The sequence below is a fragment of the Gymnogyps californianus genome, chromosome 23, assembly GCF_018139145.2.
Source record: "Gymnogyps californianus isolate 813 chromosome 23, ASM1813914v2, whole genome shotgun sequence".
NCBI lineage: Eukaryota > Metazoa > Chordata > Aves > Accipitriformes > Cathartidae > Gymnogyps > Gymnogyps californianus.
The window spans coordinates 626,107-639,496 of record NC_059493.1 but is presented as its reverse complement, the minus strand read 5'-3'; the positions used below and the strand labels follow the sequence as shown (position 1 = coordinate 639,496).

General features: G+C 41.9%; 2 protein-coding genes across 4 annotated transcripts in view; both read right to left on the bottom strand.

The window, feature by feature from the left end:
* CDS2 (CDP-diacylglycerol synthase 2) overlaps positions 1-13,390 on the bottom strand; it is a 161,575-nt gene that overhangs the window by 27,691 nt on the left and 120,494 nt on the right. The window lies entirely within an intron of this gene.
* ANTXR1 (ANTXR cell adhesion molecule 1) overlaps positions 1-13,390 on the bottom strand; it is a 111,145-nt gene that overhangs the window by 96,688 nt on the left and 1,067 nt on the right. For all 3 annotated transcript variants that reach the window (XM_050910288.1, XM_050910289.1, XM_050910291.1), the window contains exons 2-5: positions 4,784-4,855; positions 3,991-4,062; positions 1,289-1,370; positions 34-67 (exon numbers count right to left, since the gene is read on the bottom strand). In XM_050910288.1, coding sequence (XP_050766245.1) covers positions 34-67; positions 1,289-1,370; positions 3,991-4,062; positions 4,784-4,855 — 260 coding nt within the window. The remainder of the gene's footprint in view (positions 1-33; positions 68-1,288; positions 1,371-3,990; positions 4,063-4,783; positions 4,856-13,390) is intronic.

Genomic DNA, 13,390 nt, shown 5'->3' with positions numbered 1-13,390 from the left:
AAAAACATTCAATGGATCAAGAAAGTCTCTCACCGTGAACATTTTCATAGTAAATCTGTTCACTTGCCTGAAATTAAATCAGAAGATTATTAGCAATAAATGAACAATAACACTTTGTGGGCATCTACACATGCACCAGAAAGAAAGAGAAGATGACAGTGAGGATGTCATGTTTGTAGTCTGCACATAACCTCTGCTTTCAGAGATATCTGCTTCATAGAACCAGTTTCTTGTCTAGGGTTTTGATTGCGTTACTTCAAGGTCTTATCTAAAGCGTAACTCAGTCAAACCAACCCTAAGGCCATTGGCCAACAATAACGCAGTCTCCCACTATTCTGCCATCTGAAAATCACATTCACCTTCCTCCTTGAGAAACATCCTAGGTCCATTGATAAATATCCCCCAGCACCTCTAGATCAACTACTCTAATTGCAAATAAACCAACTGCAGAGAGATACTCTTATGCTTCTGTCTCCCACTTGATCTATGCACAAGCATATTCTGCAAGGTAGAAGGGTAAACGCTTCAGTGTGCATCAATTCAAAATTAAAAAGTAGGCCACCCCAAAAATATTTGGCTTATGAATTTCATTTCTGTTCTGAACTTAAATCTGGTTTTTTGGACTTCTCCTGCAAAGTTTCTGAAGTCACCAAACTCTGGGATTTGGTTCTGGACTCCTAGTTAAGAGCCAGCATCTCTGTCAGGTCACCTGAATTTTTGTTGTGTGTTCACATGCATTTTCAATAGGCAAACAGTTCCACAATCCTCCCAAATGCATGTATAGTACAGAAGTGGGAGGGGGTTCAAGAGTTCAGGTTTAGAGAAACTCCTGAGCTTGTAAAATATACAGGAGAAGATCAGAGCAGGCAATAACTTCTGCGCAGCATTATTTGCCCACCAGTGAGAACAGGCTAGAGTCATGGCTTCAGCCCCCACCCAACTCTAAGAAGCCCGCTATAGCACCCATGCAGGACTCCAGACAGCTTTCCACCCATCACGAACATGGTTCCATCTGGAACTGCAATGCCAAAGCCTTCTGCCTTGTCCTAAGCTGAAAAGGCAGCTCCCCCCATAAAAGCTGAAGACAAAAAGAAACATAAGCAGTGGGGCTTGCAGCTCCCTTGTACCAGCTCCAACACTGAATGCATACACTTCAGTGTACCTATTGCATAAGAGGGAAATAGCCCCAGTTACCTACCAGAGAATTATTAACCAGATTCCTTTGTTTGACATTTCCTGAGGAGCACCCAGACACAGTTTAGAGGCACTATAGCATGCATCTAGTTACCCTTTCAAATCCTTCATGCATGTACGTGTCACCTCCTGGAAGGACTTTCTGCAGCTCTTCTAGACCCTGGCGTATCTGTTCCCTGAAATGAATGCAGACGCATTGTTAGGTCCAAGATCAAATTTATCAGGAGCTGATATCCAGGTGAAGACATGCATAGCAGAACCAGACACAGAGAGCGGGGGGGGGGGGGGGGGGGGGGGGGGGGGGGTGGTGGAAGAGTTAACCCCATGTTTATATATGCTAAGGTAATGTTATAGGCTAACCTAATGTCTGGGTAGATACCTTTCTAAGGATGTGGAAAATAGAGCAGATGTGCTCCCAGTGTTCCCACAGCCTGGGGAAAGCATCACAACAGCAGCATCTCCCACATCAATATCCATACATTTCTTTCTAAATAAATATTCCCTGTGTAACCCTGGTCGAACCCCTGATGCAGAAGCAGAGCAGCTGACTTGCACCTGGCTCACTTTCCTCACTTATGCTTGCTGACTTGACTGTACAAATGTAATCAAACAGCCACAAAAAATGACACAATCTCAAACCATCCTGGCAAGTCCAGTTTATTTGGACATTACACCTTCAGTTTCTGTTCAAACTGACTTGAAGGTTAAAGCTTTTCCCAACAGCTCATTATGATTCAGGGTATCTGTTTTAATTTTTTTTAGAAATCCCAGGCACAGTGACAGATCAACTGCAGGCTAAATGGGATAGGCACCCATTTGTTGTTCCACTGAGTTGCAGACACCAAACTCTGGAAGCCAAGTACAGGCCAGAAGTCTTTAATACCAAGATAAAACCCTGCAATGTGTGGGGTGTATCTCTGAGCAAAGTATACAATCTTCATGGGAAACAGATTAAGTCACTGCATGCAGGACCACACTGACATTGCAAGACCAAATGCCAGAAGTCTGTTTTGTCCCTGCATTTTTTAACTACTTCAGAAAATCCAGTTTGTGTGATCATCACATACTCTATCTCACATTTGTGAGGCTGATTGCAGCAGTGCACTAACATTATCCAGTCTACAGAGCAGTAACTCCCACAGGGAGAAAAGATTATCTGCTTTTGCAACAGGTTGAATTATCAAACTTTCAAGAACTCATTCTATACCTGCGATATCCCAAACTAGTTAGACACTGAGCTGTAAGTCATAGGTGGGCCAGGGGCAGATATTTCCTCCATTCAGCTACCCGTGCACATACCACACCAAAGCTGAATTTAAAAATCAAGAGCAATTCCTGTGATCAGAACTATTTTTCAAACATGAACACTGAAATTTTAAAATACACAGCAAAGGTCTTTAAAATATGTCAATCCAGTCCCATTAGATGCACAGAGTTTTTCCAAAAGGGATGCTAAGCACCCTCAATCTTCACATTCAGATGCTGGTACACCACATGGAGGCATGGGCAAGGTAGAAGAGGTTTTGCCACTACTCCAGCTTCCCGATTAAGAAAGGCCAGTGTTAACTAAGGAACCAGCATGAAGCCCACACCTTGTTTGTCAGTCCTCCAATAAAAACCAGCAGCTCTCCAGTCAGCTCGTTTTTAGACTAATATCATATCAATATCCTGTTCCCAGTCAACATTTCTAGGACAGCTGGATAAATATGAAATACATTTCCACATGGGAAACACTTAAGTCTCATAGCTTAGAGCCTTACCAGACTAGAGATCTTTGCAATGGGGTGTGCTCACAGGGTGGGAGACAGAAAGAGGCAGGGAACAGGTTCTCCTCTGGCACCAAGTTCAATATGGTTCATTCTCTTTCTACTTATTGTTGCAGCAAGTGGCAAGAGACACTTAGTCTGGCTGGGTTTAATGACATTTTTCAAGGTTGGTATGTTTGTGGACTGCTCTTTAGGAAAGCGGCCAGTTTCCTATTCATTCCTCTATAGTAGCTGCTTTGGTATGCAATTTCATAGACATCCAATATGTAAAACACATGCTGACTTATACAGTCTTCACATGTGTTACATATATTTTTGCTCCACGTGGCAATAAAGTTAACAGAGGAAGCAAGAGCGATTAAAGGACCTCATCTAGCTCTCCTTGAAGTCAGAGTCAAAAAAAAAAAATACATCCATCCCATAGATTTTACTGGGATTAACTTGGGGATCTACAAGGGGACAACAGGAACATGCTTCAGAAACATGGCAATCAGACTGTCATTGCCAAAAAATATACACCCTTGCAATCCATCCTAAACACTGTTTGCCTACAACATACCTTCAGACCTCTGAAGAAATCATGTTCACCTCTACCTCAAGAGTATGGGTATCACCTACGGCTTTCAAGTTTGTTTTTATGGGAAGGGAGTTTCACCTATTTGTTTGCAGAAGAAACTCCCTAAGGATGTTTCAAAGGCAATAAGGCTCTTGTTCTCTGACAACAGCCTGAAAATCTGTGGAAGACAGACTCCCTCAATGAAAGCAGTTTGAGTTAAAACCCTAATTGCTGACAGAAAGACATTTAGAAGTTAAAATTAATACGGCAACCTCTGCCTTAAGAGGCCTTAATGCATTCTAGCAGAATGAGTGTCATACGTGAAAATGGGCAGGCGACTCAAACAATTAAATTGAGAAGCACAAAGGTGTCACAACACTGCTCACAGTGGACTGGAAATCATTGAGCAAGGAAGGTGAAGGAAGCTACCAGAAGGACACAAAAGCTGCTGTGCACCTTTAAGCCTCTTCTTACCTGTCTTCTGTTAACCTCATTAGAATTGTCCCTCTAGTTGAAAAAACAATGAAGGACATCCTCAGCTGAGGGCTGGAGAAGGAGAGAACAAAAGTAAATTATTTTGGTGGTCCAGACCAGAGCTTACTGTATGGGTAACACCAAACACACAGGGCGCTCCAATTGCTATCTAGATTATAACTCAACAGGATGGAAGACAGGACTGAGCAGCAAAAGGTGTTTTGCCCTGGGCCTTCCTAGTCAAGGCAAACCACGAGGAGTCCTTCTAAAAGATGTAAATAGCACTTGCATCATGACCTTAGGATTGCTAAAGCAAGAAAGGCTTAAGTGCATCCTGGTATCACCATGGAGACGAAGGAAGGCTAATTATGTTTATCATAACACATTCCACCCACTGGCCTGGGGGATTTTTCATCCAGTCTCAAGTCATTCAGTGCCTGAAAGCTACAGCCTCAGGCCTCTCCCTGCAGACCCAAACTTCTGTACCTCAGGCAGTAGCCAGCCATCTCAGAAACAAGAGGATTCCTTCCCCCCCAAAATACGATTTGATCCATGGAAGTCAGGCAGGAAAAAAGGGAACAATTAGCTTATCTACTCCCGTTTCCTGCATGACAGAAACTTGGGGAAAAGCAGTCAATGGGATGATCTGAGAAAAGCATTAGGAACTCTCTCTCCACCAAGTCCTCTGGTGGAAAGAAGCATGTACTACTTGACTGCGACTGAGAGCACGTCTCCTAGCCGCTGGCACGCACACACCTCCTCGTTCGGTTATCTGCAAAGGAGCACTTCTTACCTTATGAACTTGCGGGCCAAATGTTCCACAAAATGATATATTTCATTCCAATGGTGCAGGACACTTCCTGATCTAGGGAAACAATTATTACAGGAGATATTAGTTTAAATGCTGCTGTTGTAGTTTTCCCAGCCTAATGTTCTGTTCCACACTGCTCAGCTAGTCATTTCTTTTTATTTTGTTTAACACTCACTGTCCATATCCTTCCTTTAAAGATATATTAAACTATAAATGACATTTCCTACTTAACTTTGAAAAGCAAGAATAATTTGCACTCCGTGCAAGCATTTGAGGCTACACTTGGCAATAACATATGGCAGTTATGCTAGACCTTTAGCACAGCCTTAAACAAATAAACCCTGAGTGAAGACCGGTCTCTCTGCACAGTATTTTAGATTAAATCCACCAACTCACTTGCCATACCATTATGCAGAGCTTTTAGCTCAAGTGTATTTTGAGAAAAAAATCCAGTTGGAGGAACAGATTATTAAACTTCTCTAGCATTTCCACTGTGCTCGAGAGTATGAAAAGTAAAACACCTTAGGTCCACATCTTGACTGTTCTGGCTAATTCTTTCACACCTCAGTTAAAGGCAAACCAAACTAATTTTGCTCCTCAGGAAAAGAAACCATGGACTATAATGGGATTGGATTATTCTTCTTTATGTTGTAAGAACCAGGAAAAAATTAGGTTAATCAGAACCTTTCAGCACTAAATGCCCCTTCTGGCATAAACACTTCTATGAATACTGGAATATTAATATTGGAAAAAAATTCCTTCCTAGAGTTGGAAAATAAATGTGTCATCACTTATTTAATTCATTGACTACAATTAAAAATATTTATAGGGGAAATAACCATTCCAGCTTTAATAGAAACTTCATTGATCTGCAGCCTGAGGAAGTAAAGATGAACATTTGAGAAGATGTTTTTTCCCTTCACAGAAAGAAAAGGCGTCTGACCTGACTCTGTTCTACCTTAGATCTGAGAATGCAAATGAAGAGCCATGAACAGATTCACCCAAGTACTGCACACCTGGTACAGCCAGCCCCAGCCTGGCTGCAAAGAGCGTTACTTCACTTCCTAGCAGCACAGCAAGCATGCAAACCACATTGTGCAGGTCATGCAAATTTCCTTCCCTATTCTCCCCACACCTGCTTTTCATTTACAGCCATTCAGTAAAAACCTCGGCCTTACCCACGTGCTCCGTGATACCCTAAGCCATTCTTTCTCTATATGACCCCAATATGTCCAAAGGCAACCTTAGATGACATGCAGTGAGGACCCTTGCACAGGTACAAGAGCATACGGACCATCTGGAAAAACAGTGAACTCTCTGGCTCTCATTGCACAAAGGACGTGATACCAAATGCACCTCTTTAAAGATAACCTTACAGGCACCTCCATTTTGTCCATGATTGTAAGGGACAGATTGCAGAGGAGACTTGATCATAAGCAAACGCTAATAGTGCTAGATTCCTTCTTGGCTCTCTTTCCTTTCATCAGGCCAGGACTTGAAACCATTACTTGTTCTCCATGCAAACGTGTATCAGAGAGGACCAAAGAAACACCAACAGTAAGGGTCTTGATAAACTAATTAAACCACACAGACAATGGGAAAATTGGCATCTTATAACAGATGAAGGGCAAGGTACATCAGGACTTGCTCTCAAACAAGAAACTCAACCCCCGCTGCATCCAAACTGCCAACTGATAGAACAGAAACACACAAACCCCAGGTGCCAGTTCCTCTCAGATGTATGGAATAACTCTGAGACCTTGAATATGACAGGCACTCCAGTCCCATCAATGCCAAATAGCCCAAACCATTTCTGAGAACCAGCCTGGAAAATAAGTGTTTATTGTCTTTATATGGTGAGGCATAAAAGAAACACTTGACTTTGTAGCAATGGTTATATCAGTCTCCAGAAGACACACGAAGCCAAGGCTTTGTTAACCATAAAACAATTACTACCTCCTTCAGTGAAATGTATGTTGCTTTAGACCATATATCCACCTCTCAAGTACACCTCATTAAAGTTTCACGTGTCTTCTGAACCATCCAGCAGCAGACATGTGAAGCTAGGACCCTTTCACAAGTATACCCTAACCAACCTTCTCCTAGCCATCAGGTAAGACAACCATACCACACTTCACGTTAAGGGAAAACTTAGCTCTCAGCCTCTGCCAACACAGAAGCTCTAGCTAGCCCCAACTTGCAACAGGACACTGCCCTAGAAGCTACAGTAGCCTTTAAAAGTATGGTTGTTTCTTCCCCTCTGAACAAAAGTTGGTCATCACTTAAAATTACTATTGCAGCAAGGCAGCTGGGAATGAGATCCAGCCACAGAGCACATAAGGTATGTAGGTCATCATATAAAACTCCTGTCATTTTCCATGGCTCTGAGAAGTCCTGCATTTTTTGAAAACAGCATTTGCCAGAATAAGGCTTAAAAACCAATAGCTCAATTCAATGATGTGCCAGTCAATAAGTCAATAGTTTAAGTGTTTGCCTTTGCAACTGTTGTTCCGCTGGTCCTAAATTGTTTGGGCAGTTTCTTCAGGCAAGCAGCGCTTTTTAATTCTACACACAAGTATGGCTTCAGCTCCTGCTGCACCTCCTCCCCTTCATCATCCTCACTCTGTTCTCCCACCAACAGTCCCACCTTTATGCCCTCTGGAACAAAACTCCAAGCATCTGAAGTTACAGCTCCTTTTCTGTGAAACCTTCCCACACATCTATTAACTCACAAGAGGAACAACCTGAAGTTCAAGAGCAGCAGAATGTTAAACATCTATTTTAAGGAAGCTTCTTACCATTGCTACAATCATAAAACCAAACCCACTCTATCCCACAAAAGGAGGACGGTTTCTGCTTTCAGTTCCAAAGGCACTGAAGTGGGGCAATTGGAATAGTCTACAATCCATTTATTCTTCATCTCTACCACAGCAAGCTATAAAAGGGCCCCAAAATGAAGGCTCGGACTTTTGCTGACCATACATCATTCCTTCTGGCGCAGCAAGTTTTCCATCTGTAGCTAGACAGCTTGCAGTCTACTTGCAGTTAATTTCTCCATCTAGTCAAGCCCAGGTGTCAGTGGCTATAAATGCCCAGGTCTGCATTTAGAAAAAAGCACTCTAATACAGAAAATACATCTTCTGAAACACACTTCAGACTTCTTACAGTCTTCACTTGGCATAAAATGGACAAAACCAATAAAACCAACCTTTTTGCAGTCAATAGAAAGTTTAGAAAACCAGCATTAGCTTACAATGTTCACCTCCACAGCTTTCAGCTGTGTTATTCAGAAGTCCTGCAGTACAAGACGCTTGTCACTTGTAAAGCCTCTCATAAGGCAGGCCAAGAACTCTGAGTAGGACAAGTATTTCTAAAGCCTAACTGTAAGACAATAAAAGCCAAATTTAAAATCGTTATCTCTTCATATTCCCAAAGAGAAACAAGATGATCAGCGAGCCAACACTTCGCAGCTGAACGGTTGATGCTATAAACTTGCAATTTAAGTAAAGGCTCATCATGAGGATGCCAAATTCTCTTGCTGGAGAAAAGCCCAATAAATGGAAATTAAGACTAAGTAAACCGTTATGCCTTTAACAAGGGAATGATACATTCTGTGGTCGACTGTGCTGGCATTTTGTACATCTAAACTAAACGCAGGGGTGAGAGAGACACTCCACATGGCTCCATGGTTCCAGACACAGGGAGCCACACTCTGGCTAAACCCTGCCCTCCAGCAGGTGCTTTTCTCCTACTCATTGTGACAAGATGCACCGTAACCCAAAGCTGCAGCAACTCAAACCTCCTTACAGTTTGTCTTTCTTGCACTTTTTAGACTCCTTATTTCCATTTCTGTCATTGCACCTTCTCAGAATACCCGTGGTTTTATTTAATTCACAAACTAGAAGAAAACAGAATCAAGCTCACCAACTCTCATACAAAGACTTCACACCAGTTACGTGCACTGTAGCTGACAGAATTACATAAAGACACCTGATTCAGAGACTGATGTTGATGAAAATTCTCCTTAAACTTCCACAGTTTTGGACTAACTTCAAGAAGTCTCATAGCTGTCAGAGGTGGCATCGACCCAAGAAGTTTTGCAGCATCTTTTTATTGAGCTCTTTAAAAATAACACAAATGAGCCAAAAAGTGTCCTTTGCCTTTCCAAATGCTTCAGGAGCAATTTTGAAAACACTACATTAACACAAAGATGTTCGAGAGGTGATGCAATTCTTTGAGGAAACACTGCTATGTTGTACCACACTTCACATGAGACAGCTCACCACAGATACCGTCAAACATTTGAGGTTACAGGGTCTATAGAGGTCCAGTTCAGAGCAGGATAAGCCTCTAAGCCCAATCGCAGGCCAAGAACATTCTTCTCTTCCTGATTGGCAGGGGATATGTAAAAAAACCCAACTAATAAACAAGTAACCATGGACTGAATTTACATCAAGCAGTAGATAAAGTGCAGAGTGCTGCAGGCACACAATCCTGGATGTAAGGTAGCTCCCACCTATCCCTTTTACTAAGGAATAGTTAACCTTAGATTCACCACTGGCTAAAACACATGTACACAGGTCTTGACGGGTAAGGATTTCACATATTAACTTAGCTCATTGCAACTGCATGCCTACAGCAGACTTAGGAGTTAATTACATTCCTTCAGGCAACAAGCAAAAAGACACAAGAATGTGCAAATTTCTCCACCCTACCTTGCTAGCATCCCTCAACTCTCATGCTAAAACAAAGAAAAACTATGCCTCCATATACTTGCAACCTCCTGCCATCCAAACAAAATGCATACATTGCTCTGGATTCAGGCCTGTGATTCCAGAAAAGCAATCAAGGAATCACTGACTAGGTCAATGAAGATCAGAGATGATTTTGAATCTATTTCTGCAGACACTCAATTTTACCATTACCTGCTAAAGGCCTGTACTTCTTCAGATTAGAGCAGCTAGAATATTATTCAGCTCTGTAAGGGTCCTGTGGTTAGCTCTGTTGGAGGGCTCACGTTTCCCAGGGGAAGAGACACTACTACCAGAAGCGGTTCATGTAGGTCAGTCTCCCTGCCTGGTGATGCAGACCGTCTGTCTGCTTTCCATCCCACTGTGGCCCCTGTATTCTTCTACACTCTGAGTGTAAATCTGGACTTAGTCCCACTTAAGTCATGGTAACTACAGCTACTAAAGCTAGATTCAAAGAAACAACTATTAGCCTCTCTAGAGCAGGAGTTTCACTTCAAGACAACTGGTTAAAAATAGATCAGCTGTCTGGCTGAATAACGAAGGGATCACAGGAAACAGCTTGGATTACTTGCTTCATTTTGCCAAGGATCTTTTAGAGCCAAGTTTTCTTTCACGCGTGTACAGTTCCTTGTGTGTTTTCCGCACATCGGTATAAAATGCCTACTCTTTGCACACAACAGGCAAGAGCATAGGAGATAACACCTTTGACATACAGAGGATACAGCAAAAGATTACTCAGAAGACTTACTCATTGTTATTCCTTCCTCCCTACCTGCAAATAAATTAATCTGGGAGCTGCCTCTAAATGTTCCAACTGTGCTCGTGGAGGGTGTTTACATACTACAGCACTAGATACCATGTCAGTTAGGGGGCGGGTCATAGTCTTCATTGATTAGTCACATGGATGATATTTTTAGAATAACTGGACAACATCAGCAAAAACAAATGTTTGCTTTTTTATCAACATCTCACTGCTTCCTCATTCTTCCTTCTTAATGAAGGCCCTATATCTTATCTCGCATCCAGGCCATAAATTCTTTGGCACCATCTTCTGCCGTATGTTTTGCTACCATTCAGTCTACGGGAGCCTCAATCCTCAGCACCACAGTAACACAAAAGGACATGCCATCTAGGACCAGCTCTCTCAACAATTCTCCTAAGATAAGCTGGCCTTACTTTCCACAACACTGGGCTCATCTTGGTATGACCTCCACTTGGAGATGCTCAGCACCCTGTATAACTAGATCCTGCATATAACCTAAATAGCAAATAGCATACAACTATACTCTAAATAGCATACAGCTTGAGTTGTAGCCCTCTCCACCTTTTTTTTTTTTCTTTAATCAAAGCACAAGAGAAATGGATTAATCCAGTCTTAACTCATGTGAATACAATTCCTGCAGTGAACCTGCTGTCAGGCACCTCAGAATTTCAAGTTAGGTGTTTGTGTGTGTAACGTTATTTTTGTCCTTATAAGTTTGCTGCATGTCAAGCAACAATTCTCAAGAGAGCTGGCAAACCATGGCTTCCTCCAAAGTTGCAGCACTGCACCAACAACAGCGTGACAACTTCAGTTTTACTTGGCAAGGAGTTTGCCCAACTCAAACTGCAGTCCTCTGGGGTGTATCGCTTTTGGAACATAACTCTGCTAGCCTGCGGTCCAACGGTCACAGCATGAGAGGCCTTCTCTATTGCTACCTAACCTGTGCAAGAACTCTTGGAAGTGACAGAAGACATCCAAGTGCACACACAGAGATTAAGGATGCTATTGTAACCTAGCAAGCATATCTGGTATCATTCAAGCTTTTGTCCTGTTTGTTACATGCACATCAAGGCTGCGTAGCATAACAGGATTATTTCTGAATGGCTGAATACTGGATTTTCTTCTACTTCATGACCATGAGAAATGGGAGGTTTGCTTCAGGTCCTCTGAGCATGCCATCTGCAGGGAGTCATGTCTCCAGCTCTCTGCAGACAGCCGGAGGAAACCTGGTTTCCCTTCAACAGTTCACACTGCAAGTTTGCAGGAGTCTCCTAAGGAGAACGTCGCAGGGAGCTAGAGCATCACTTCATGAGAACAGCCTATAACACGTGCCCCTTCCCTAGTGGGTTACGTGTTCACTTTGAAGGGGTTTCTTGCAGCCAGAAGTATGCTTCAAGAGCCAGCGCTGCGACAAGGGCTATGTGTAGTGCAGCAGCTGGAACACGTCCTGTGAGCAGCACACATACAGGGTGCTAAATGGACTTAAGTAGTCACTAAATCCAACCAGGCGCTGAGGCAAAAGGGTCAGTAGAGGGCTCTAGCACTGGTGGCTTCCAGGGCTGTGTTTATTGATTACTCCTTTGATCCCAGAAAGTAGATTGCTTAATATTTTAATGGCTTTCTTCCACCATTGAAATTAGCATTTCATGTTTCACAATCTAAATCTCTTCTGCTTCAGTGTCCTTTATCACTTTTAATAATTTTTAATCATTTTTAGAGCTATTTCAAAGAAAAGTAGTGAGCCCTGAATCTATTATTATCATTTCATAGTTTGCCTGAAGGCCTCTATAGGCATCACCTCTCTCCGCATTCAGGACTTCAGTAGCATTTTTGAAAACATTCTCTAAACAATTAGAAGGTAGAAAACCCAGGCTATATAAGACTCAAGCTTTTTAGAACTTCAGCTTAGCATCTGAGGAATGAAAGAAAGTTTTAAAGATAAAGGATATGGGATAACCTACTCCACCACAGTAAGTCTCTCATCAGCCTCCTCAAAGGCTAAACAATCAGGTCCACGGCATATCGTACACACTAGTAGCTTAAACACCGTAACTCCAAATTCCACTGGAGACCAAGGACATTTTTACATCAGACCCTGTTCATTTCCGCACCAGAAAAATCCCAGAAATAGGAATCCTGCAACTGTCAAAGCAGGATTTTTTGTTGGATACCTTGATACATAGACACTGAGGCAAGCCTGCCTACTTTAAAAGTTGTGCCAAGCTTCATGTTTCCACCCAAATTCATAATCCCTTGAGCAAGCCTAGAAAGTCATGCCTTTTAGTAAGAGGACAGCACAGAAGTTGAAATAAGTGGCTGTTAAAATTACATTAGCTCCAAGGTATAACACAGCACATTCATCAGATTTGAGAAAACCTTCAATTCTGTTTCAACTTTCAGGGAAATGCAGTTTGCAAAAGCTGTCTGTAGTACAAATCATGCTCTGGTTTTTTTTTTTTTTCATATGTAGCAATAAAAGTATTCCAACTAATAACTAAACAGCCAAAGCAATAAAATGCATTAGATAGGTAGATCTTTCCACTGAATAAAGTAAAAAAAAAAAAAAAAAAAAAATCTTTCCCCTTGAGCATTAGGACAACTGGCACACTAAAATATCCAGTGTCTCAGTCTTACATTTTACCCCGTATTTTGTAATAAAGTGTTATGTAATTCCAAGTCATTTATACTAATGGAATGTGGGAGCTACTGCAAAACACTCAAGAGGATCAGTCAGAAAGCTTCATCTGCGAGCACTTTTGGCAACTTCCAAATACTTTCCTGTCTCTAAAATTTACGGTTAATAATGTCAGTACCATGGCTCTGGCATGCATATTCTCCAGTATTTCCAAACCTTTGGTTCAAAACAACTATTCTTAATCAAGAAAATTAGGAGAATCATTTTAGCTAGTATTTTTTTATACTTTTTTGTAAATTGTTGTATTGCTTCAATATGAAGCTTTCCAAAGCTCAGCACAGATCTATTTCACATTGCTCCATCTACAACCTGAAGGCCTGTAAAGAGGCAAACTCACCAGTGCCAAGCAGATGACACTATCACAATTAGTGATGAAAAAA